Genomic DNA, 26,577 nt, shown 5'->3' on the forward strand with positions numbered 1-26,577 from the left:
TTGTTATAAAAAGACACCCAGTTCACTTTTATGGCTCTGAATTGATTTCAGGAACTGAGGACAAGACCAAATATTATGACAAAAGATGTTCTCATTGTTCTTGTAGCCCAGGAAATTTCAAGCGTTTGGGGAGCTGTGAGCCAAGAACCATGACAAAAGACCAATATATATTTCTCATAGATCACAATATCACAGCATTAGAAAAAAAAAGTATATCTAACTCAAAAATGCCTTCTCAAGGGTTTTCAAGGGTAGAACAATGCCATTTTTCTAGGAAGTTGGTTTGAATATTGAGGCCAGTACTAAAAAAAAAAAAAAAAAAAAAGTAATTGGCAATTTCTGTAGGATCAGAAATGAGTAATGATATTTGCCTATGAAGGGGCTACTTTGCCCACTATTACCATATATTACACTGAGTTATTAATTGCAAAAGTCTGGAAACAGTCATTGATAAAGAAGCTGGTATTACCACATGCTTTGAGTTAAATTTGTGCTCAATGGCTATATGTGTTCAGGCAGCACATATGAAATTGGAAAAGGCTGAGATGCATCAGTTGTTTAAAATGCATTTCATTTAAACCAAATTTTAGATGTATTAAAATAATTATAACCAACTCAACAGGAAGACAACCATAGCATTACTAATTCCATCTCTTACCACATTGCTTTTTGGCATATATAATTCCACTCACATAAAACAAAAACTAAAACAAAACAAAACACACAAGTTTAAAGAATAACATAAGTAAAAGCAAATTATGGTAATTTCTAGTTCTGAGCCATCAATCCTATGAACTAAAACTTGGCAAACCAGTGTCTTCTCTTTAGAGAAGTACTTATTCTCAAATTTGAAAATTTTAAGTTTATGGTCAAAGATGAAGTTTTACATTCTGGTAATGTTTTAAATTTTTTTTTTTTTTTTTTTTTTTTTTTTAGTGTGGTCCTACATTTGAAAATTCTTTTTTTTTTTTTTTTTCCCAAGCCAAACTGTATCCAGCTTTATTAAAGATACTTTTCATAAACAATCATGGTATTTCAGGCAGGACATGGGCGGACGATCGTTAACAATATACAACAACTTTCAAACTCCCTTCTTCAATGGACTACCAAAATCAGAAAGCCACTATAAAACCCAATGAAGTCTTCATGTGATGCTCTGAACAGGTAAAGTTTAGAGTGAGGGTTGACAGTTCACATTTAGCATGTTGTTTAACAACTTTTCACAAGCCGACCCTGACTTTCAGGAAATGAAATGAAAATGGCAGAATTATCAATCTGAAGATCCACAAGCTAAAAAAAGGAACTCTTTTGAGGGACGCCATCTCAGTGGTGACACCGTAAAGTCCAGATTGCCTGACATACTGGGAACCATTTCATGGGATCAGGTTCCAACAGGTCTCTGGGTTTAAGGGAGTCAAGTCTATGTTGAAGGCAGAGAGGGAGAAGAGGACATAAAAAAATGAATTTTAGTTTTTCCACACCACCAAGGTGGCTCATGTGTGTCAACATCAAGGAATCCCTCCTCCTGGGAGCCAAGAGGAAGTTTCTCAAAACTAGAAGGGGAAGGTGTTTTTCCCTCTTGTTATCAATCTAGCTTCGGAGATATTCTATTAGTGACATATGCCCTTCCCCCAAAACAACAATGAAGTGTTCCGTGTGCTAACAACATAGCTTAAAAAAAAAAAAAGTAAAACAAATTCTGCATTTTCATAAAACTTGATAAAAAAATAGTATTTCAAACTGTACAGTCACCAGAAGTACACAGTTATCAAAAATGCACACACTTCACTTGGCATCTCCAGCACCTTCAGCTTTCTGTGCCTGGTGTGTGTTGGCATCTCTATTTTCTGCAGGGTTATTTCCGTCCTTGCCAGCATCAGCTGTCCCCTTTTTCCCTTTGGGTACCTTCTCTCCCTTCTTTGCAGGGGCCTTTTTAGGCTTGGGCTCTGGCTTTGGAGGAGCAGGTTTAGCAGATAACCTTGCAGATCTTCTCTGTGGCTCATCCTTCACCTTGGCTGTATCTCCTTTAGCCTCCCCTTCAGCCTTTCTCTTGGGCGTGGTGGCGACGGCGGCGGGATGTAAGCGCTGGACGCGGGGATGCGGCGGCAGCGGGCCTTGGCCGGTCCGGGGGTCGTTCTCGCCTCTTCTTCTTCACACTGCTCTGAAAATTCTTATATATGATCTTTATATGTCCTCTAAGTAGGACATCATTGTGCAGTAGTAAGAGTGTTATATCTTTAGCTTCTTCCCATTTTCTTCTGAAGATTATTCTCCCCTTCCAATTCTATGGAGCTGAGATTGTTAAGGTTTTGAGGGTGTTTTTCATGAAGATTGTTTTCCCTTGAGCACTTACTGTAACATAATACCAAATGTCAAGGGAATCTGAAGCATAAAATATTGGCACCATCAGTTTCAAATATAAAACACCTCCTCGGCAACAGAGCTTCGTTGTTACTAACCCTTCACCCCATGTCTGCCTATTTAAACTCAATCCATCTTTCAAAACTTCAAAACAATCCAGCCTCTTGTAAAGACCCACACCCAATCAGTTCCTCCTCTGAACTCTATAGAAAGTTGATCATGAAGTTAATTTCTTTCCAATACATAGCTTCATGGCATTAATTGTTTACAATTTTAAACTTTATTGGGATGCCTGGGTGGCTCAGCAGTTGAGGGTCTGCCTTCAGCTCAGGGTGTGATACCGGGATCCAGGATCAAATCCCACGTCGGGCTCCCTGCATGGAGCCTGCTTCTCCCTCTGCCTGTGTCTCCGCCTCTCTCTGTGTGTGTCTCTCATGAATAAATAAATTTTTTAAATCTTTAAAATAAATAAATAAATAATAAATAAAAATAAACTTTGATATTTTCCTTTTGTTTAAGAAGATAGTAAATTATTTAAGGGTATATTCCATTTCTTTGTATCTTCAGTGGGAACCCAAACAAGACATTTTCAGCAGTTTACACCAACAAGGGAAGCCGTTTTAGCGCTCTTACGTCCTGCAGGTTTGTTTGAGGCATTCTTAGGTTGCTTTTTCCAACACCCTCTTGCCCCCTGCCAGGATCCTCCCAAACAGCAGAGCTCTGGCCTCACATTCTGTAGTTCACAGTAGTTGGTAATGATTCAGTGTCACTGATGGTAAGTCCAGTACAACTATAGGCAACAATGGCCTTGAGCTTTAGGAAAAGGATGAGTTTGAGGAGTAAAAGATTTGTAAGTAATTGACTAAAGTATATGTATCCTTTGGCCTCAGAAGAGCAACAGTTTTTGAAAGGTCTAGATAACTGATAGGAAGATAAAAACTCTTAATGCTAAATTTGTAACATATGAATAATGGGTCATACAGTTCCCCAGTCAGCTACGAGCCAGGGTAAATGAGATGATAATTAGGGCAAATAATGGGAGTTTGAGAAGATAACCAGCAAGTTGGGGATACTAAATCCTCAATATAGACAAGAAAAAATAGGGAATGAATAGGGAAGAGGACTTGTTAAATGCAATCTGATGAGACAGAGTGAACTTGAGTTTCTTATTAAGCACTACCCATGGGGGAAGTACCCAGTGGTATGTGCTGTTAACTTCAAGCAGATAAAAGAGCAATTTTGTTTAAGGTAAAAAATAAATTTACTTGGGAATAGCAGAGGAATCGCAATTAAGGACAAGCAAGCTATGGTAAGCCATAAGCAAGTTCAAAAAGAAAAAGGGAAGGTCAGCTTTTATTATGTTTTAGGAGGAAATTGGGGAGGATTGTTTTCAACAAAAGTTTATTGGAAAAGAACAAGAGTTTGAGGTTGTGGCAGTTTCTCATTGGCTGCAAGTGGTGGTCAGTGCGTTGTTGCTGGGGCAGGGAGGGATCTTCCTTTTCTGAAAAGCGGAGATAAAATTCCTGTGAAAAATGTCCTCTCTTGTTGAAATACAATTGTCCTTGAGCAACACAAGGCTTAGGGGTGCTGACCCCTTATTTCTTGACTCCATGCCACCTTTATCGCTTTATCATAGCTCTTAGTGGCAATCATTGCTTTTTGTTGTACTCTTCGTCAGCTTCATTGAAACTCAACATCCGAAGGTCCCCTGACCATTGGAGGTGATGCTTACAGACCAGAGAGAAGCAAAGGATCAGGTTTCTGATCCTTCTCCCTTCCCTTCTTCCCCAGTCTCAAAGGCCAGGACGTTAAGGCTTTCTGTAGCTTAGAGTGTTTCTGAAGCGGATCTTAAAGTGCGTATGCTTTCACACCACGGTAATGGGAAAAAAATGAAAATCTGAATCTGTCTTGGGGCAAATCTGAGCTTATTAGAATTAGAATGCCAGCATAAACTATTCCCTAATCCACTTTCTCTCCACCTTTTAGAAAATCCTTAGCCCATGAACTAGCTGTCCTTACCACCTCACTTGAACCTGTGGCATCCATCCTCTTAGGACTGACTCCTAAGACTCAGGACCTGGCCAACAGAACAGACCAGCATAGTGTCTGCCAGCAAATATCTCTGAGTGCTTTTTCACAAATCCTGTTTTGCTGTGTGTTTGCACACATGCACTTTTGAAAAGTATCCAGAAACTTGAAAAATGTAGAAACCGAACATTCCTGCCAAAAAGAACTCTCTCTCTCTTTAGTTATCAAAGTAGTTTGGTGGCCTGGTATGATCAATATATGGGAGCTAAGAGATGCTGAAAAGAAGATGTCTGCTTAGGAATTACTATGTGTTCTAAATGTCTTAGAGTACATATGGAATCCTTTGACTCCTTTCCACTCTGGCTTGACTTAAGTTGTCTCTAAGACCCTTGGACCTTGTAGGAAATGCTTTGGGAACGGAATCAGTGCACTGCTTAGTGATCGTTATTCATTTAACTTGGTGAGGCAGGCATCTCTGGATCAGTAGAGAACATGATTTTCCAAATGATACATACAAACAGTTGTGAAGTATCACATTAGATGTTTAGTAATAATGAGGTACTGATGATTTTAAGTGATTTTTGGTTTTTATATATTAAAGGGGATTTCAAGTTATTTCTATAATAACACTACTTGCTCTCACATACATTTCCTCCTAGTTTCTTGAGTAGCATAAAAGGGGGTGGAGTGTTGGAGCCAACGCAGATTGCTGGAATCAGCAGCCTCTCAAATGTACACATCAGCAAGTGAATTGGGCACAACAGAACCCATGTCTTCCCTTATTTATCAAGTCCTTTGAATGTCAGAGCTTTAAAAAAAGCTTGAAAATCACTAAGCTAAAGGTAAAAGAGCACCACCGTGATGATTAAGATATAGGTACAAAAAGTATGGCTCTGCCTTTTATTTGTTTGACCTTGGAGCTTTATTTAAGCTGTTTAAACGAGTTACCTTATTCATTTTTAAATATGGTGGTATTTATGAGCATTAGATGAGATAGTAAACAAAATAGGATTAACAGAATAAATAGCAGATAATAATTGTTAGGTAATATTATTTGTTCATACTAATAACATTCAGTAGCTCCAGATTACAAAGGCCTTTCCCCAAAGATTTTTCCATGAGCTAAAGAGAACTCTGATTAGAGTTTTATTTCCTAGCAACAGACCTCTCAGGGGGGTTGGCTAGTACTTCATGCTGCCAGCCAGCAACTGCTACAAAGGCCTTCAGGATATCTCTTTTTGGAGCTCTAAAAGCCACCAAGACTCTACTCATCTCTTTAGAGTTGAAAGTTTTGGACTCTGAACACAAAAATGTCAGAAAAGGCCCTTTATTCTTTGCTAATTATAGACTTAATGTCTCTTTTACCTCTTTGTGGCTCAGACCCTCCTGGGTTGTGAAGACCATTGTTTGGGTCTTGTTCCCTCTCTTCAACTATGCTCTTCTTCCTTTCCATTGCTTGTTTATCCCACCGAAGGCCATATGTTAAAAGGTTGGTTGTACACAATTGATTCAAATCTAAACTGATATTTTTGTCATGTTTATGATCATAGTTGCTACTTATTGCTCCTTGAATTAAAGGAGCCTAGATTATGTCTCCGCATGATGCTTCTGGAACCACTTCTTGTGATCCCTTTAGGCTCTGGGGTTGGTAGAATGACAGTATATCTCCTGCTGAAAGCTCTCTTGCAAAATTTGCCAATTTGCTCTTTGACCAAAAGTTTCCTACTCCCCCACTTCAGCTGGACAGGCGTCTTTGGTTTGCAAATCTGGCTTAAAATTTTTAGATTCCAATGAGTATAGGGTAATTTATACATAGAAAAGTTTCTTCTGATGACAGTAATTGGATTTTAAGAGCCACATCATAGAATATTTTCTTGTTCAAGTGGAAACAAACATGTGGGAGCCCAACACTTTGTGATTCAAAGCCATTGAACCACTTCCCACGCAAGAAAAATTTCCTCTATCCCAACTACCAAATGTTCTATTTCACCCAGACAAAATGGCCATTGCAGTTGAGGGAGCCACATTAGTCATGGAAAGAGCAAACAACTCTGATTTTTTAGAGTCAATATAAGTAAGCGATTAGACATCATCACAAACTTGAGTCTTGAAAGGGCCACATATTCTGTGCAACATTTCCAATTCCACCCAAGGATTTAAGTGGAGGAGGAAGCTGCTTTATAATCCTTAGAGCTGCCCCCAAACAAACCTGACCCTACCTAGCCAGGCCTTAACACTTCTCCAATCAAAGTTTTCAGACCAGGTATTTTGGAAGTTCCTTGACTAAAAAACAGTACCTGTCCTAGAAGTTGGAAGTCAAGACAAGTATTTGCAGAGCCTTACTAGTCCAAATGCTAGGACTCTCCAAGCCACTCTACTGTGGGGACTGCCCTTCTTTATTGCTAGACAAAGACAGAATCAGAGGATTCTAGGCCTCTTTCCTACTGGAGCGTAGCAGGGGTGGGCCTATGAGGAAGACTGAGGTGGTTTGGCCTTTTTAGACAATGAGATGGACAGACAAGCCAGGTGCCCTCTAAACACTAGGACCATGTCTCTGCTTCTTGCTGGTAGGGACAGCCAGCTGTGGTGGTAGAAAACAAAATAGGCCTTGACTGTCCTAGCTTAGGAAAGGAATCTTTCATAGATCCAACTAGTTGACTAGAGTTTTGCATCGGGTTTGGGGGCCAAGCCTAGCTAGTAATAAAGTCTTACTTTGCCTTATTTTGTTTTTGTCACATATTTTTAATCTAGTGACTTTGAAGGCAGGATTAGGATATTACAAAATATTTTGGGTCTTCTTAACTAAACACCATTTTTATCATACTTTAATATCCCATTAGGTTCGTGTAGACCCGTACTAGAAAGTCTCCATTCATTCTTACTTAAAATCCCACTTATTAGAAGTTTAGTGATATTACCTCCCCAAAATACTAATTTTGTTAAAACGCAATGAGATTAGAAACCAGACTCTTTTGTGTAATAAGTTATTCATTCATTGTCATATTACCCAAAATTGTCTGTTTAATGATATGACAGGGTTGGCAGGGACTCCCAGGACCTTATTTTATGGTATCCTTTCTCAATGAAGTTAATAATATCCATTTTAGTCATCTCTAGACCTATTACGAAGGGTATGAGTCTCCATTCCTCTTCAAAAATTTTCAAAGATCTGCTTCTTTTCTTCTGACCCAGCTTCAGTTGGCCTCCCCCAATCAGGCCCAGGCTCAATGAGAGTGCCTGTCTTACTAGTAATAATTTTTGTGTGCTTCCCCCCTCCCCCCCCCCCATTTCATTTCATTTTAACACATACAGCCTTAGATCAGAAACCATTTTCTTCCTTAGGCTTCAAGTGATCAGATCTCCTAGTTCAGCTTGTGCCAAGACTATTTAATTAAGAAAGTTCCTCTGTGACATATATGTGCTTACACTTTATACTTTGATAATATTAATTCTTAGTATTCATTTTTCCAGCCTGCTGCAAAGAACCAGACCTTCAGGGATTGGTCAAGAATTCTCATTTTGAACACTCCACTGGTTACTTCATCAGGTCAGCTAAAACTACTTGCATGTTTTTACTCTCCACCAATAAGGAAACAAACTAAACAATGAAGCAAATAACTGCTTTATATTTTAAAACTCACAGAGTAGACACCTGAGACCCTCTCCTTATATAGAGTGCTTATTTATCTAACGTTTGCTTCCATGGAAACATTTTGCAAATTGTAGGAACCAGCACTTGGCCTGTAGCAGTCAAGCCAGAATACTTTACTCTGAGCTGTAGCTCTTAGAGGAAATCCCTAAATGAGTAACAACTATCAAGCAACTAGCTTTGAGAGACATGGGGCTTAGGGGAACTGTTAGTAATTTATACTTAATTGTTAACTGGTTTAATCTAATTATTTCTTAGCCTGTAGGGGAGATTAACTGAATGGAAATATTTTTGAGAGATGAGTAGAGGAAGAGGTCATGATAGTTCTACGAGGAGCAGAGTTAAGCTTTTTAACACTGGCATGGTCAAAGAAAGGGAGGTGAGAAGGTCTGCTAGTAAAAGGATATAAAACCGCAAAGACCATTTTAGAAGAAAGCGTAATAATGTTCAGTTCAAAATGTGACTTCAATTAGGCAAAAAGTAAAATGAAACTTCATAACTCTGAAAGCCACTATGTATTACAAATGCCATTCTGTTGTCTCAGAAAGTTGTTCTCAAAGCTTTTCATATTCGGGTTCGTACTTACTTGGAAATAAGTCTGCAGTATTGCATCTTAAGGATTCGAAGTTGTTTGCAGCCCATCTGAAGGTCCTCAAGCATTTGGTCAGTAAGCAGGACACAACCAGAAATATCCAAAATGTGCAAGTAATGGCATTTTGCTGATAACATCTCCATCGCTGAGTCAGTAATCTGAACACACAGCCAAAGTTAAGTACTGATTATTCTGATGAACTCCATCCCAAGAAAGAATGTGTACTAGGCAATTTGAGCTGCTGTAACAAAATACCATAGACAGAGTAGTTTAAACAACAGACATTTGTTTTGCATAGTTCTGGAAGCTGAGAAGTCTAAGATTAGTTTACCCACAGACTGAGTGTCTGTTGAAGACCCTCTTCCTGGTTTGCAGATGGCTACTTTCTTGCTGTATCTTCACAAGGCAGAGAAATAGCTCTAGTTTCTTCCTATTCTTACAAGAACAGTAATTCCATCATGGTGGCTCTGCACTCATGACCTCAATCTAAACCTAATTACCTCCCTAAAGCCTTACCTCCTAATACTATCACGTTGAGAATAAGAGTTTCAACATATGAATGAGTGGGGGGCAAAAATTCAGTCCATAACAAGCAGAATCAAAACTCTTGCCCGCTTGTCATGGGATGAGCCTATAACTCATGTTAGTCGTTTAACTGTTTGCAGAACAGAAAATTATATTTTAGGTAGTGCCAATAGACTTTGTGATCTTGCTGTTATTTTCATTTTAGAGTTGTCTATTTTGGATGGGTAATTTCATCAAAATTTCCTTAGTAATACCTATTACACCAATATGAGCATCTTATGAAATGTTGCCATAATGGGATTTGGCTTTAAACTTGAATTCACTCTAAGGCATCATCAGTTTAGAAACATAGGGTTAATAACATAGTATGTTATAAAACTATGAGGTTAACCCGCATACAAGGTCAAATTACTCTGAGGAATCTGAACATCTCTTATGGTTTGTGGGTAGAGTAACACGGTTATGGAAAGGGACAAGTAGGGGAGACATGTTTGTAGGCAGGGGAAGAAAGAGCAGAAGACCACAGAGACCACATGAATCTTATTCTGAAATATTCTGCTGAGGGTTCTGACTTTTTTTTTTTTAAGATTTTATTTATTCATTCATGAGAGACACAGAGAGAGGCAGAGACACGGGCAGAGGGAGAAGCAGGCTCCTTGCGGGAAGCCCCATGTGGGACTCGATCCCAGGTCTCCGGGATCAAGCCCTGAGCCAAAGACAGATGCTCAACTGCTGAGCCACCCAGGGATCCGGGTTCCAACATCTTGAGTTTGCCCACATGTTCTGCAGAGATAATTCAACTCCAATTCTTAGATTATTTTACTCACTCAAGGCCTAGCTTTTGAATTCATAGCTAAACTGAGACTGGCTGTAGAATCAACGAGATTATTTTCCTCAAAGGAATTTTTTTTCCAACTGGATTTAATTTCTCATTTTAAATGTCTGAACATTCTAAAAAAAAACATGCCATGAGGGACACCTGGGTGGCTCAGTGGTTGAGCATCTGCCTTTGACTCAGGATGTGATCCCACACTGGGCTCCCTGCATGGAGCCTGCTTCTCCCTCTGCCTGTGTCTCTGCCTCTCTCTCTCCCTCTCTCTCTCTCTCTCTCTGTCTCTTATGAATAAATAAATAAAATCTTTTTAAAAATGCCATGAGGCTTGGCTCTTGTTTTTAATATAAAGTTGAGAGACTTATACAGAAAACCCTTCAGTTTGAAATGTACACTAAGTTTGAAAAAACAGATGTTGTCATTGTCTGAGCATGGCCTGTTTTCAGAACATGTTTAGGACCAAGGTTTAACATTGTGTCTGATTCTCCCAAAAATGCCTTCAGACATTCCTGCCATACTGTGTTTGTCTTTGAGGATCTGATGTCATTGGAAAGAAATAGGAAGGGAAAAAAAGCCCTCAGAATTGTAGAACACAAGAAAGACAGTGAGGAGATGCAAGAGTCCAGGATGGGTAGAGTTCAGAGAGCTAGGATTTATTGCTTCTGAAGGAGTGAAAAAGGAGGCCAACATTTCCATAGATCAGAAGCCCAAGATGTTCAGTGACTGAACTGTTGTTGTTGGGACTTATGGGGCTGGGAACTAGAGTCGGAGGTGACTGGCTAAATTCTTAACTTCCCGATACGAGGTCCTAATGAGCAGAGATTGTTATTCCCACTTTAGTGCTGGGTAAGATGGGATCACAGTACTAATTACTGAACTTGGTGAGCTGGTTGCAAGAAAGAGCTGGTCAAAAAAATAAAATAAAATAAAAAAATAAAATAAAATAAAAAAAGAAAGAAAGAGCTGGTCATCCAGGAGATGGATAAGGTGACCATTCAAGATTGCCTCATGGGCTTTTGAGAAACCTAGCCAAGGATGATGAGTCAGATACTAACGTGTTTAATGGCTCATCAAAACCAATATAGGTAGAAATATAACATTGTATGTCAACTATATTGGAATTTAAAGTAAAATAAGATTTAATTTTAAAAAGCAATGTAGGTGGAATACATTAGACTGGACCCATAGCCTTATGATTTCTCAATGAGGAGTATTCCGATTGGCCCAGATTATAGTCACTACATCTTTTGAATCAGGATGCTTACTTGATTCACAGAGATAATAAAGCTAAACCCTTCTTCTCTCTTACATTGAGGTTCTGGAATAATCTACTCCTTTCCCTTTTTTTCACCCTATATATTTGATATAGGGTGATTTGTTTTGTAATATCTTATTTGTGTAACATCCTCCTTAGTTTCTAGGCTGCAAGATAGTATCCTCTGCCCAGTTTATAGGAGGAATTCCCTCAGCTTCTCCTTACCAAAAACCAAAAAACCCCCAAATCATACAAACAAAAAAATCCTCTGCCCCAACTCCTCTTCTCACTGGAATCTTTACTTCTCTCATTCTCCTACTTTCCCCTCTAATTAGTAGAGCCACTAAAAAGCTGAGTCCCCATCTGTGCCTGCTTTATGGCCAGGGTAATTCCCAGTGAGCCATGTGTTTCCCATGTGTCCACATGTCTGTATGCAATGAAAACAAGAACTCTGCAGAGGGTCCATGGTCAGTGCTGCTAAGTGTCCTGACCCACTTCTAGAACCAGATGATGCTGACCAGAGACATTTGGTTTCTCTAGTTCTAAACAAGTATATCATTAAACAAGAATTTTGCTGTGAACTTTTTTTTTAAAGATTTTATTTATTTATTCATGAGAATACACAGAGAGGAGAGAGAGAGAGGCAGAGACACAGGCAGAGGGAGAAGTGGGCTCCATGCAGAGAGACTGATGTGGGACTTGATCCAGGGTCTCCAGGATCACGCCCTGGGCTGCAGGTGGTGCTAAACTGCTGAGCCACCGGGGCTGCCCTGCTGTGAACTTTCTAAATTAATTTTGTCACAATTTACCACATCATTCCCCCCACCCCCCCACCGCCTCCTCTTCCTTACTACAGCACAGTTAACTATGGAGGAACTAGGAGGTTTTAGCTTCACTCTCTTAATCCACTCATCACACAAACTAAACAGCTGAGAAGCTGAATATTTAGACTAGCTGGAATGCATGGCATCCTGAGAGTTTGGGTGACACTTTCCTAAAAAGAAGTCCATTAGTGTGCACCACCGAAGACAACACAGTTGTTAAATGTTCTTTTAATTTCTGAGGATTGTCTTTTTAAAGATTTTTTAGTTCTCTTTCCTCTGCATGTTTTTATTCCTCCAAGTTTTTTTTTTTTTTAATTTGTTTTGGTCTTTATCTTCTACTTTAGAGGCTTGTTTGTTATGTCTGGTAATCCTTGATTGTCTACCATTTATTAATAACAAAAGGACTAAACACTGATGGGAAGCTCTGAGTGCATGATATGGGTCTTCTCTACATAAAGCTTCAATGGTTAGATGGATTATTAGTTGGTAAACCCCCAAATGTCAATATTTTTCTTTCATCCTGCAGTAGTCAAGAGCCTCCAGAAAAGAGGGTCCCGTCCCGGTCTCCTGCCTGAAGGGGAAGACCTGGCAGCCACATTCTAGATGCTGCGTTGGAAGAGTTCTTGAGTGTCTCTGCATTTGGCAGTCACTTAATTCCTGTTTTCACTTTTGTACCCAAACTCTAAATTATACGTAGTATCTCCCAGCCCAGCAACCCTCTGTTTCCTGAAGGCTTTTTTAAGATTGATTCATTCATTTGGGGGGTGAGGGGGGTGTGCATCAGAAGGGAGAGAATTCTTAAGCCAACTCCCTACTGAGTGCTGAGCCTGATTCCTTAACCCATGAAATCATGACCTGAGCCGGAAACATGAGTTGGACACTTAATCAGCTGAGCCTCACCGAGCAGCCCTCTGTTTTTCCTATCTGTAGAATAAGTGGTAGAGAGCAGTTTTGCTCCCCAGAGGACATTTGGCAATATCTGGAGACATTTTTTTATTCTTACGAGAAGGGGGTATGGAAGACCAGGAGCTACTGGCATATAGTTGGTAGAGGCAAGGATGCTGTTGAACATTCTACAGTGCATGGAACAAACCCTCACTACAAAGAATTATCTCATCTAAAATATCAATAATGCCAGGATTGAGAAATCTGGGAAATCTGGGAAATCAGTATCTAATCTTTTGGTGAAGGTAGGGAAGGGCAGCTGCCCAGAGGTGTGAAGTAGAGGAAGAAATCTAGGGATCTGTCTACTTCTCAAGAACTTTTAACCCAGCCTTCCTCATTTTAGCCACATTCCTTTTTTTTTTTCCTAAGATTTTATTTATTTGACAGAGAGCAAGAGAGCACAAGCAGAGGGAGCAGGAGTGAGAGAGGGAGAAGCAGGCTCCCTGCTCAGCAAGGGGATTCAGGGCTCAATCCCAGGACCCCAGGATCATGACCTGAGCCTCACTTAACTAACTGAGCCATCAGGCACTCCATTTTATTTTATTTTATTTTTTTATTTTTTTTATTGGTGTTCAATTTACTAACATACAGAATAATACCCAGTGCCCGTCACCCATTCACTCCCACCCCCCGCCCTCCTCCCCTTCTACCACCCCTAGTTCGTTTCCCAGAGTTAGCAGTCTTTACGTTCTGTCTCCCTTTCTGATATTTCCCACACATTTCTTCTCCCTTCCCTTATTTTCCCTTTCACTATTATTTATATTCCCCAAATGAATGAGAACATATAATGTTTGTCCTTCTCCGACTGACTTACTTCACTCAGCATAATACCCTCCAGTTCCATTTTAGCCATGTCTTTAACCCAGTTCCAGAGACAAGCAGTGCTATCAAATTTGAAGATCATGGTATAAATCAATTTTTCCCCTAGCTTTCTCTACTGTTGGCTTAGGATTCAAAGCTATCTCTGGCCTGCTAAATTAGTTGATCTACATTCAAGCTTCTAAAATTTTCTTGCTCTTTTCTCCTCTCCTGTTGTCCCTATCAACATAGGCATTCACCCTTTTTCTGCAGTTCTGTAGGGTTTCAAGAGGGACCAAAATTATATGCGTATATTCAGTTGCTATATTAATTCAGATTCAGAGATCTCTATTTCTTGACATAGTGATATGTCCATAATGTAGTAACAGAAAAGAAAGTAGGCTACAATATATTTTGGAAAGAATCACTTTCTATTCTTAAAAAATAGAATCTTAAGATTCTATTCTTAAAAAAAAAAAAGACAAACACAAACCTTTTATAACTATTTCTAATCTCTGTGGAAATAGAAAAATATTCTAGAAGATTATGTATAAAATTCCAACAATGGTTATGTCTGGATGGCAGTACAACAACAGATTTTTTACTTTCTTCTTTTTGTTTTTATATGTAGTCCAAGGGTTTTACAATAAGTATATATTTCTTTTATTAACAAATATCAAGAAAAATGATCAAACACTGAAAAGAAGACAAAAGATGATTACATGTCTTTTCAATGTCATATAGAACATTTTTTAACAGGCTCACCAGAGGAATTCTATAAGAAATTATGCCTACTAATAACTATTGACTAGGGCCCAAACTCAGTGAAGTTACATGTTATAACTTGTTATATTTTGTCCAGGAGAAATGTACATTATTTCTATCTGGTGGTAACCATAACTCCAAGATTATGGATTTATTACCTTCTAGGACATTAACCAGTTTTGTATCTAACCTAACAATCGCATTCCAACATTCTTTTTCTTCAGTTCCTATAAATACTCAGTTTGATCAAATGCTCTATGACCTGGTTTTACCATTAATGAATAAATAAACCTTTAGCACATTTTCATATTTGGATGAGAATTGTTTTTAACTTTTTGAAAATTCTATTTTGAAATAAATGAAACCATAAAATGATATGGTTTATAAAATAAAATTTTATTTGAATAAAATAAAATTATTTCCAACTTGGGGAAAGAAAAAATAATGTAATGAATACCCCAGTCATAGCGAAGAAGAAAGTTCTGCGATGAGCCTAAACTCTGACTGCTACCCTGCCTGGGGTCTTTGTCAGTGCTTCAACTGGACACATCTGAACTCTGACTCCTGCACATACCTTTGGACAGCCAGCAATGCTGAGAGATGTGAGGTAAATGCAATAAATGGCCAGTGCTTTGATAATCTCATCTGACAGCTGGGGGCAATAAGAGACATCCAAGTGTTCCAAGATCAGTGAGCCTTTGCAGAATGCCTGCAGGAAATTCCAAAGTCAAAGTTTTTTTCATCCTAGAATTATTCAAATGTTGTGTGCGTCTGTTTACTTACCCATAGGTTTTTTTTTGGGGGGGGGGAGGGGGGTTGTGACAGATGTGGTAGAAAGACCAAAATGAATTCTGAAAGGAACATAACCTTACAAAATGGCCTAGAGTTTAGGCAGGTTAGAAAGTAATTTTGCTACATGTATTTATGCTCGTTCAGTTCCCCAAACCTTTCCCACAATGTTATTGGATAAAAACTGCAGGAATATCACACAAATTATCAACTCAAGATGTGCAAGTTGCAAGGTTCTTTAAAAGTTCATCTTAAAAAGAAAAACACTGGACAAAAATTAGTATTCTTTTTTCCATCCCTTTTCTCTCAGTTTCTCGGCCAGCTCTGCATGTGCCTTTAATTCTTTCTCAAAGAGAAAAGTGCCTTCTGTGAGGCTGTACTTGGTGGTCATTCATTGTCACATACTAGTTCATAATTCACATTCATCCCTTTAAACCACATTGAAACTTCCAATATTTTGCTCATGAGAAACTCTGCAGAGCTGAAATGTAGCTACAGTGTTGAAAAAAAGAAAACAACTTAGTTTTTTTGTTTGTTTTTCTTCCCAAAGAGTTTATTTATTTATTTATTTATTTTTATGATAGGCACACAGTGAGAGAGAGAGAGAGGCAGAGACACAGGCAGAGGGAGAAGCAGGCTCCATGCACCGGGAGCCCGACGTGGGATTCGATCCCGGGTCTCCAGGATCGCGCCCTGGGCCAAAGGCAGGCGCCAAACCGCTGCGCCATTTAGGGATCCCTCCCAAAGAGTTTAAAGGGAGATACAGTTTATTATGGGAGCAGTTTATTATGCATTTCAATCCTTGAAATACAGATGTGGTACATCTTGTTGGAAAATAAAAGCTATTACATCAAAAAAAAATTTTTTAACAAGAGACATTCACACACCAGCTTAACAGTTTACTAATATTCAAATTCCTGTTAACAGAATTTGGTTTTCCTGAATTTAGTGCTAATGAGAGTTTACCTATGTGGTTAGTAATTCTTAGAGTTAGATTCAGTCAAATGACTGGAGGCAAAAGAATCTGGAAGGGAGAATTAGATGGGAGATGGTGTTAATGTAACAAAAAGACAGGGTCTTTGGAATCAAGCAGACCTGAGGTTTTGTTTTTGTTTTTGTTTATTTTTTTAAGATTTTATTTATTTATTCATGAGAGACACAGAGAGAGAGGCAGAGACACAGGCAGAGGGAGAAGCAGGCTCCTCACAGGGAGCCTGATGTGGGACTCGATCCTGAGACTCCAGGATCACACCCCAGGCTGTAGGCAGGCGCTAAACTGCTGAGCCACCCAGGAATCCCTTCTTTTTTTTTTTTTTTTTTTTTTTTTTAATCAGGGAAAATAATATCTATCCTCTAGCATTGTTCTTGAAGTACCAAAATGTTCATCTGAAATTTCTAGGGCTAGCAAAGGTCTGGAAATCATCGGATATCCTTCCCTTTACCTTAGTAGTTCTTAATTTTCATTCCCACTTTTCAGGTAAAAAGCAAGAACTGAATGAAAAGAATCCATGAGGAAATAACATTGAAAAGTTTACAACTGAGCAGTTATACAAATACAAAAGGATCCATAAAAGTAAGCCTTATAGTAGTTGTAAAAATATCCTAAGATGAGTAGGAAACCATGATGAATTCAAGATATACTAATACCGTACTTTAAAAAGTCCCTGCCCCAAATTATAAAAATTAGAAATTATCAACATGTGCTCAGTCACTCTAGAGGTTTTGCTTCATTGTGAAGCAGCTCAAACTCTTAGAATACTAGAGACCTCAGTAAATGATGGTTTACCATTAATTTTAGTTACAAATATTAGATTTCAGTAACTAGTGAGTTACTAGTAAGGCATTGCTTATTTATGTGTAAAAATGGATGTACATTGGACTACCTATCATTTTCCTCTCAGAACTGAGGGAAGGGCCTGGCTGGCCCCTTGGATCACTTGATGGCCCTCAGGATGACCCCAGTGGACTTCCCTCCACTGAGTATGCTAATTTCCACTCCTTTCAGCCCTAAGGAAGACTGGGAAGAACTAGTCAGCCCACTATTTTCTTTAACAAGTTAATAAAAGAGGGAAATTTTCTAGCAGTGGTGGTTTAGCCTAGGAGGTAAAAGATAATACTAAAAGATATTGGATGGGCAGCCCGGGTGGCTCAGCGGTTTAGTGCTGCCTTCAGCCCAGAGCGTGATCCTGGAGACCCGGGATCGAGTCTCATGTCAGACTACCTGCGTGGAGCCTGCTTCTCCCTCTGCCTGTGTCTCTGCCTCTCTCTCTCTCTCTCTCTCTCTGCATGTCTCATGAATAAATAAAATCTTTTAAAAAAAAAAAGATATTAGTGGTTTAACCCTCAATCACTATCTTTTCCTGACCACAAGAATCAACAGCATTTCCTCTTTCCTCTGACATCATGTGGAACTTGTCTTTTTCAACTGATTCAGCAGTTACAGTACTTGACTTATTCCTGTGTTGTGGCTAACTAACTTTGTATGGAGATCTGTCTTCTCTAGCGACTAAGTGATGTCAAACACTGGAGGGGGCAGCTGGTCAGGAGACAGTGAAGTCCCTGTCTTTGGAGATAATCAAGTATAGAGGGGCTACCCAGTGGTGGTGCAGAGGGGAATCTGGCTTTGAAGGACTGGAATTATTTGTCTTAAATCTTAGCTTGGAAATTCAACTAGTTTTTCAATGGGAATGCAGGAAGTCTCTCAAAAGTATTGTGTGGTGTGTGGAATTTGACTAATTTTTTTTTTTTAAGTTTCAGAGGTAGAATTTAGTGATTCATCAGTTGCATATAACGACCAGTGCTCATTACATCAAGTGCCCTCCTTAATGCCCAACACCCAGTTACCCCTTCCCTCCACCCACTTCACCTCCAGCAGCCCTCAGTTTATTTCCTAGAGTTCAGTTTGCCTCCTCAATTTTCATCTTATTTTATTTTTCCTTCTCTTTCCCTACGTTCATCTGTTTTGTTTCTTAAATTCCACATATGAGTGAAATCATGGTTTTTGTCTTTCTCTGACAGACTTATTTCACTTAGCATAATACCCTCTAGTTCCATGTATATCATTGCAAATGGCAAGATTTCATCCTTTTGATGGCTGAGTAATATTCCATTATATATATGTATCCCATATATATATATATGGGATGTGTGTGTGTGTGTGTATCCCCCACATCTTCTTTACCCATTCATCTGTCAGTGGACATCTGGGCTCTTTCCATTGTTTGGCTATTGTGGACATTGCTGCTATAAACATTGGGGTGCATGTGCCCCTTTGAATCACTGTTTATATCTTTGGATAAATACCTAGTAGTACAATTGCTGGGTCATAGAGTAGTTCTTTTTTTAAATTTTTTGAATCACCACACTGTTTTCCAGACTGGTTGCACCAGTTTGCATTCCCACCAACAGTGTACAAAGGTTTCCCTTTCTCCCCATCCTCACCAACATCTGTTGTCTCCTGAGTTGTTAGTTTTTCTGCTGGCTTTTTATACCCCCTTCACAAGCATCATATTTATAATACAGTAGGTTCTCAATATATATTAGTTGGTTGATCCATCTTTATAAGTGTCTTCAAGAGTACAAAGAATTCTGTTTTTTTTTAAATAATTCTGTTTTAATAAATATAGGAATTATTATGTCACAAGGAGTAGGATAACATTGTTTACTACTTAGAGAATGGACAGAGTTCAGGGAACCAGAGAAAATTTAAAGTAAGAAGGAATATTTAAACTAAGAATAATTTATTAAAAGATGAAGTGAGCTTTAAAGGGAGATTCAAGGCACTTAGTATCTGAAAACCCTTTCAGTAACATCTGTTCATGTTTTGGACTGCTTGAATCAGTTCTGCTTTAAGCCTTAAAAAAAAAAAAACCCTAATATTCTTTGAAGCTGAACTTTCTTAGAGGTTTTAAAATTAAAGAATAACTTATAAAAATGTATTGGAAGGTCTATAATACATTCATGGTAGCATTCTCATCCATGGAAAATCTGAGGCATAAAGATTGGTCTTAGGCTTTATGTTTGGCATAAGTCAGTGCAGATCTGAGAAGTAAGTCAGAACTTCTTTTTTGTAGTTCATATTTTCCTTTAGAGACATGTAAGTCATAAGTAACTTAAGTCTGCAGGCATGTTTCAACATAATCACTCATGAAATTCCATTTCTCCCCTACAGATAAGATTATGTTTTCTGGCTCCAGTGATGCAGATTCATACATATATCAATGCCATTGATTTTCTTGTGTTAGAAAATGTCAGGCTAAGCATCCTTCCGAGACAATATCTTTTGTAGTGAAGATGGGGAGAAAACACAGAAATTGTGAAGTTTGGCTCCCATCCCACATACCAACCAGTTTTGCTGTGGGTTAACAATTTTGAAGTAAACTTCCAAATGTCTCAGCGAGTTAAATCATTTCTTTTCTGTATCTTCGGAGCTGAGTCACAGTGTGGGAAGGCTTAATGACCACATTCCTAAATTGGGTATGTAGAGGAGACTTGAGTTTCACTGACATTTACTGTCACAATAACGTACTTTTGCCAAAACCCTGATTTAAGCTACCTCAACAGGTGGCAGCTCTCAGCTTCAAAAAACTCCCCTTGTGGTGCATACCCGACTTTTGACTATTTACCTAATTAGGTTCCGATGAATTCTACTACTAAAATTTGTGAGTTTTCCCTATTGGTAATTTTGAAAAAATCTTGTACTGTCAAGAACCATTTTCTGTAATGAAGACTGTTTTTGGCTGCTTCAAAGGCTAAAATACAACTTCCACAATTTTAAGTTATAAACTGGATTCAAAGCTACAATTTCTTGGGCCTCATATATGCCACCAAAGATAGTCTTGCTCCTAGTAAGCATCAGAGCAGGTGAGTGTAGCCATGGCTGTGGCCTGGGCACACTGAGCTGGGAAATCTGGGCATTGCTACCAAAATTGAACTCTATAAAGCTTGTCTTCTCACCTTGTAGTGAGACATTTCCCTGCATTCCCACCCTCCCTGCTGGAGAAACCAGGCTGAGCAAGGCTTAGCTAAGGCTAAGGAGAATACTTCTTTTAAATATGGAGGCGTTTTGTAAAGGGGAAAGGCCAAAGCCTCAAAGATACATTTCCAAAGATACTTTCATGATACAGTTTTTTACCTAATTATATGGTGATTTGGGTAATAAGCCTCAGCTTCAAGCCAGCCCAAATGTGGCTTACTCCACAAACTTTTCCCCAGTTCCCTCCTCTGGAAGACATGCCTCTTCCAAATCCCTATAGATTTTCGTTTTTTTGTCTTTCTCACTTTCTATTACATAAATATTATATAAATAGCTATATAATTGTTTTATCTTCTGCATTGACTTTAGCTTCTTGAGGGCAGTATCCATCTCTGATTTATTTTTGTGGCCTCAACATCTAGAAGCAAAGGAGGTTCAAGATGAGAGAATGACCAGAGGGAAGAGAAGATGCCTCTTAGCATAAGAGTGAGGAAAATGAGCTCCCATAGATTGCCATCAGGACACTAAGTGCGGTCCTTCCTCACACCCTGTTTAATAACTGCAGATACAAAGGTGGTTAAGAGCACAGAGTCTGGGGCCCACCAGCCTGGGTTCATATCCTGCCACTTAGACATTTTGTGTCTCTGGATAAATTACCCAACCTCTCAATTCCTCAATGATCTCATTTGCAACAGGGAAATAACATGGTACCTTAATATGACACCTACTTCACAGAGTTGTTGGGAGGATTGAGTTAAAATGAATAAAGTAAATGAATAGTCGCTGGTGCATAGTAAACAGTCAATAAATAGTAGCTAGTACTATTATTTGTATTCTACTCCTCTTGTACTCTGCTGCTCTCTGGTATGATTGCCAAATTTTTTATTTTTTTTTATTTTTATTTATTTATGATAGTCAGAGAGAGAAAGAGAGACAGACAGAGAAATAGGCAGAGGGAGAAGCAGGCTCCGTGCACCGGGAGCCCAATGTGGGATTCGATCCCGGGTCTCCAGGATCGCGCCCTGGGCCAAAGGCAGGCGCCAAACCGCTGCGCCACCCAGGGATCCCAAATTTTTTAAATCTTACATACCACAGTAAACATATTTTGAGCATAAATTTCAATAAATGTGTATTAATATACTTACAAATTACATAGACATACAACTATTCAAATATATACATATATTATCTTATAAATATATAGTATATGTATCTTATATATAATACATCATATCATATAAAAATAAAACAAGACAAAAATAACTGTAAATAGAAGTTCTAATATTTTCTTGTCACACCGAAATAAACTGTCTTGCTCATTTGCCAAAGTAAATGTTTTCTCTGGAGACCCCTATTCAAAGGTGTATCTTTGGGTTGTCAGTAGACCTTGATGACTCACTAGCTGCATAGACTGTGGATATTTGGTAAAAACAAGGGAATTGCTTTTAAAATGTAAAATGTGACAAGTGCATAAAGAAGGGCCAAATGTGGGGAAATTACAGAAGAGAAAGGGTAAGCAATCAAAGAGAATGTATATTGGAAAGAAGACCTGGAAAAGAACAAAACAAAATATGTTTGAGTTAAAATTTGCAATTAGAATTTGGCAGGAGGGCAGCCCCGGTGGCTCAGAGGTTTAGCACCACCTTCAGCCCCAGGTTGTGATCCTGGATACCCAGGATCGAGTCCCAGGTCGGGCTCCTTGCATGTAGCCTGCTTCTTCCTCTGCCTGTGTCTCTGCCTCCCTCTCTCTCTCCCTCTCTCTCTCTCTCTCTTTCTCCCTGTGTCTCTCAAGAATAAATAAATAAAATCTTAAAAAAAAAAAAAAGAATTTGGCAGGAGTAGGGGGGATTCCAGAACAGGATTCATGTTTTAGATGTTATCTCCAAAATAAGCATAAGCCAGGATTGGACTACCCAAAAGTCAATCAGGTATTTCTCTTGTGGCCTGTAGGATAACCTACACTTTCTCTATTTTTCTAAGATAAATAAAATGGGTGCCCAGTGGCACTCCTCCAGGGATTTCTATGGACAAGAAGGGCATAGAAAAATTACTTAAGCTATAATAATCAGCCTGAAAGAGTTGATAGGATCTGTTTGCACAGCCAGACACTCTACTTGTTCTCTTTCTCATTCTTTCCCAAGAAAATGGGAACTCAGAACTTTTACTCTAAAAACAAAGTCATATCGTCCTCCTTTGACCTCTTCCGTTTAAGGATCTCTGGGACTAAAGTTCATGAGCCATCAGTGCTGCTTTGATCTTCCATTTGGGGCCATAATGGAATAAGAGATGACGTCATCAAGGGAGGTTACCGATTTAGCCAGAAAACTTAAAAGGCCTGAAGTTGTGTCTGTGACCTTCAGAAGGTTAACCTCAAGCTTCCTTACCTTTAAGAGAATGAAAACAACTGAAAACCTATCTCAGGCTTACTGGAAGATGGGAAGAAATTGTGTACTCCAAAAGAACTTGACAGACTAACAATGCTGGCTTTTGTCTCTCAGCTTTGGAACCAGAGAGGTCCTAGAACAATCTTGTCTGCCATTTAAGGCCTGAGAACACAATTTCACCATCTTCCACATGTTGAAGGCTTCAGAGTGAAGAATATCATGTGCAAAATTTAGCTGGAAGTTAATAGAGAGGGTAATTAGAAGTCATAATGTGGAAAAATCATAGCTCTTGTGAGACATGCCACAGGTACTCAGTTCATGTCAGGTGAGGCATGATAAGCAAAGCCCAGGCACTTGGCTGAGAGAATTGGCCACTTAGATTTAAGAAGGAAAAGAAGCATAAACTCATACTCTTGTGGGAAAGTGGGATTTTGATGTTTATTTTTCCTGCCTTATTGTTTTGGGTTTTTTGGGGGGTTTTTTGTTTGTTTTGTTTTTGCCTTCAGACGATCTGACAGGTTTTGTTTAACTTTTGGCAAGTTTCATTTTATCCAGGATAAACTAATGTTCCAGGGGTAGCTTAAAGGTTGGGAGAGGCCTCCAAAGGATTATCTTCCTTTTGACACATTCTCTCATAATTCTTCTCTGTAGATGCTCAACATCTACATATGTTTATGCTTTATGCTCAACATAAAAATAACAGATGTGTGCATTCATTTAGCAAGTCTGTCTGCTTCAATTGTCCAAAAATAGTTCTCCCCGGTGGGATTGGGCAAGAAGCCAGGACTGGTGTCGGGTGTTCTCCATTTCAGCTATTTATCAGCCAAAGAAACATGGTACCCATGACTCCAGTATCCCTCGGAACCTACAGACTGTGGGAAAATGACAAGCTGTCAAATCCCACATCCTTTAAAGTCTGGCAGATTTCTAATTCTATTGAATTGCCTCTACAACTGGGAACACACCAGGGTGAGGAGCAACAGGAATACTGAGCTTATTTCTTTTGCTCACAGTCTTTGAAGAGAAAATAATGTCTAAGTATCTTGGTAAGAGTTTGTCTGTGACAATGAATTCTAAGTGTCTTAGGTCTCTGAAGGATATGTTGTTCTATTATAAATTCTAGGAGATGAGGATGACGGCACATGAGACTCCTGACTCTGGGAAACGAACAAGGGGTAGTGGAAGGGGAGGTGGGCAGGAGGTTGAGGTGACTGGGTGGTGGGCACTGAGTGGGGGCACTTGACAGGATGAGCACGGGTGTTATATGTTGGCAAATTGAACTCCAATTTAAAAATAAATTAATTAAATAAAATAAATAAATGAAGGAAACATTAGAAGATAAATAGATAGATAGATAGATAAATTATTTTAAATAATCAAAAATAAATAAATTCTAGGAGACCGTTCTTGGCATGAATAGCCATGAAGTTCAAATTTGTGTAACAAAGCTCTTACCTGTTCTAGGTTTTGTGGAAGTTGCTTTTTCCACAAGGCACCAGATACTTTCTTCATTCTACCATAGGAATTCCTTGATTTCCTCTCCCCAAGCCCTGTAAAATGATTCTGAACCTGGGACCTTCTGAGATCTTCATCACTGAGAGTTTAGTCAATTATTTCCTAACAGTAACCTGGAATATTGGATGAGGTAAAGAATTTTCCTGAGCAGTATGGCCAAGAGGTAGTGTCCAAATGTCTGGATGCCCTGTCTCCCCACACAGAAGATTTCAGAGCATCCACTGCACCAAAGGCCAACAATTAAGGCCATTTTGGAAAGGGATCCTCTGTTTGTTGCTTCCCTCACAACCAAGAACATAACTATATCCCTGGAGAAGAGGTGGAGTTATTGGAATCTCGTACTTTGACAATTTTTGAATGATTTAATCTTAGAAACCAAATAGAAATCAATGTTGGTTTTTGAAAAAATTGTTACTATGTGAAGCCAACACATCTAATCCGTCTTTGACATTTTAAGTCAGTATGTGTCAAAAGCCACTAAAACCACTAAACCACCAAGGGGGTGGAATCTAAAAACTGATGAGAATGATGAAAATCTTGCATAAACAACATAACTAGTCAGAAAGCTTGGTGATTCAAAGTAAGAGTTTGAGATCAGAAAAGAGTCTCTCGAGAGTAATCCACTTCTTGCTCCTAGGGCAAGAATGAATCTAACATGACTGTTAGGTCAAGACACTACACTCTAGAGGGAAATGTCCAGAAAAGGCTGCCAATGGGCAATTCTTGGGGAGGAGGACTCAGAAAAGTTGCTGAATGAGGTGGGTTTTCTCCTAGGCCTTTCTGACTGAGTATCCATGGATCCCACACAGTAGTTGTAAGAGTTTCAGTTCTCCAGCACCAGTGGTGCAGGGCACAGGACTGACAACCCTAAAGCTCCTACTTGGACTCAGCCTGGAGCAGCCTCACATCTAAATGAACAGCAATGGGGGCAGCCCTGGTGGCTCAGTGGTTTAGCACCGCCTTCAGCCCAGGGCCTGATCCTGAAGACCTGGGATTGAGTCCCGCGTCGGGCTCCCTGCATGGAGCCTGCTTCTCCCTCTGCCTGTGTCTCTGCCTCTCTCTCTCTCTCTCTCTCTCTCTCTCTGTGTGTGTGTGTGTGTGTGTGTGTGTCATGAATAAATAAATAAAATCTTAAAAAAAAATAAATGAACGCAACGGATCTCAGTCTGCTGTTTTGCCAGCTATGAAATAGCTCATGATTTACACCATTACAGCTACCCTTCCCAATCCCTTATTCCTTAATCCCTCTTCTCTGCTTCTCTATTTATAAATCAAGAGAAATCTGTTACTAATGTAAAGGTCAAAATCAAAAGTTTGTAACACAAGGGAAAGAATAAGAGAGGTTAAAAGTTAGAGAAGAAAAGATGAAAGAAAAAAGGAACTTGTTATCTCAAATGCCTAAGCAGTTAGGTCAAGATTAAGGATCTCAAAATAAGAAGGAACTGTATGTAAGAGAACAATGAGGGAAGTGGATGTACTAGCATCTCTACTGCTGCTTATGTCCCATAACCAAAAGTTGTCAAATACTTTTGTGATCATCAGAGAACATGACATTCATGTAGGCAACAACTAGGCTCTTAAAATTCATCAGTGGTGCCATTTAGGAGATTTCAGTAAACCAGCTTGTGAAGAATATGCAACAATTAAGCAGAAAAGACACAAGAGAGTGGATAAAACTGAGCCACTAAGACATGCCTCTCATTTTTCTTATGTAGTTATAAATACCACCCACTGCATTCTGGTTGCAGGGCTTTAAAACACAGATATCTATCTCTATGAGAGGTACTTTTTTTTTTTTTTTTTAATAATAAAAGACAACAGGAGGCCATGTCTGGGTTTGCAGAACAGTGATAATATCTAAGTCTGAATTTTCCCCTCTTCTCCAAACCATAAAATTTGTAGAAAGAACAAACAAAACTACACAGTGCTCATACACTCATCCTTACTAGGAGACAGAGAACACTACAACCTTCAAATTATCTAGAAGTAGCATAAAAACAGAAATTAATTCCAACAGAGTTCCCTTAGCCTACCTGCAGCTGCCACAAGCCTCTGGTTTGAGAGAGTGGGAAAGGTGACGTTGCCATAAGAGTAGAAGAGCAAAGAGAGCTTCAAGGAAGCAGACAGAAGCACTCACAAGAGAGAAAGTGCAACAGTAAATGCCAAAATACTGAATAGCACATAGTAGGTCATAGCTCTGGCTACATGACTTAGCTATGGGAAAGAGCTTGAAAATGAGGGTGCCACAAATCTCCCAGGCAGCCAGATGCATGGATGTCATCCTTAACCATGTCTTCCCCCTCATCCCTGTCCAAACTATCAACAAGTCCAAGGATTTGA

General features: G+C 39.1%; 1 protein-coding gene across 10 annotated transcripts in view; it reads right to left on the bottom strand.

The window, feature by feature from the left end:
• The window catches only part of FBXL13 (F-box and leucine rich repeat protein 13), a 204,777-nt gene that overhangs the window by 1,674 nt on the left and 176,526 nt on the right, over window positions 1-26,577 (bottom strand). For 6 of the 10 annotated variants that reach the window (XM_077863928.1, XM_077863934.1, XM_077863927.1 and 3 more), the window contains 2 exons: window positions 15,149-15,283; window positions 8,625-8,788 (listed from right to left, as the gene is read on the bottom strand). In XM_077863928.1, coding sequence (XP_077720054.1) covers window positions 8,625-8,788; window positions 15,149-15,283 — 299 coding nt within the window. Of the gene's footprint in view, window positions 1-8,624; window positions 8,789-15,148; window positions 15,284-21,624; window positions 21,888-26,577 lie in introns of those variants that run through there. The other 4 variants (XM_077863930.1, XM_077863929.1, XM_077863935.1 and 1 more) reach the window with 2 other exon arrangements.

Source organism: Canis aureus, chromosome 21 (genome assembly GCF_053574225.1).
Source record: "Canis aureus isolate CA01 chromosome 21, VMU_Caureus_v.1.0, whole genome shotgun sequence".
Classification (NCBI taxonomy): domain Eukaryota; kingdom Metazoa; phylum Chordata; class Mammalia; order Carnivora; family Canidae; genus Canis; species Canis aureus.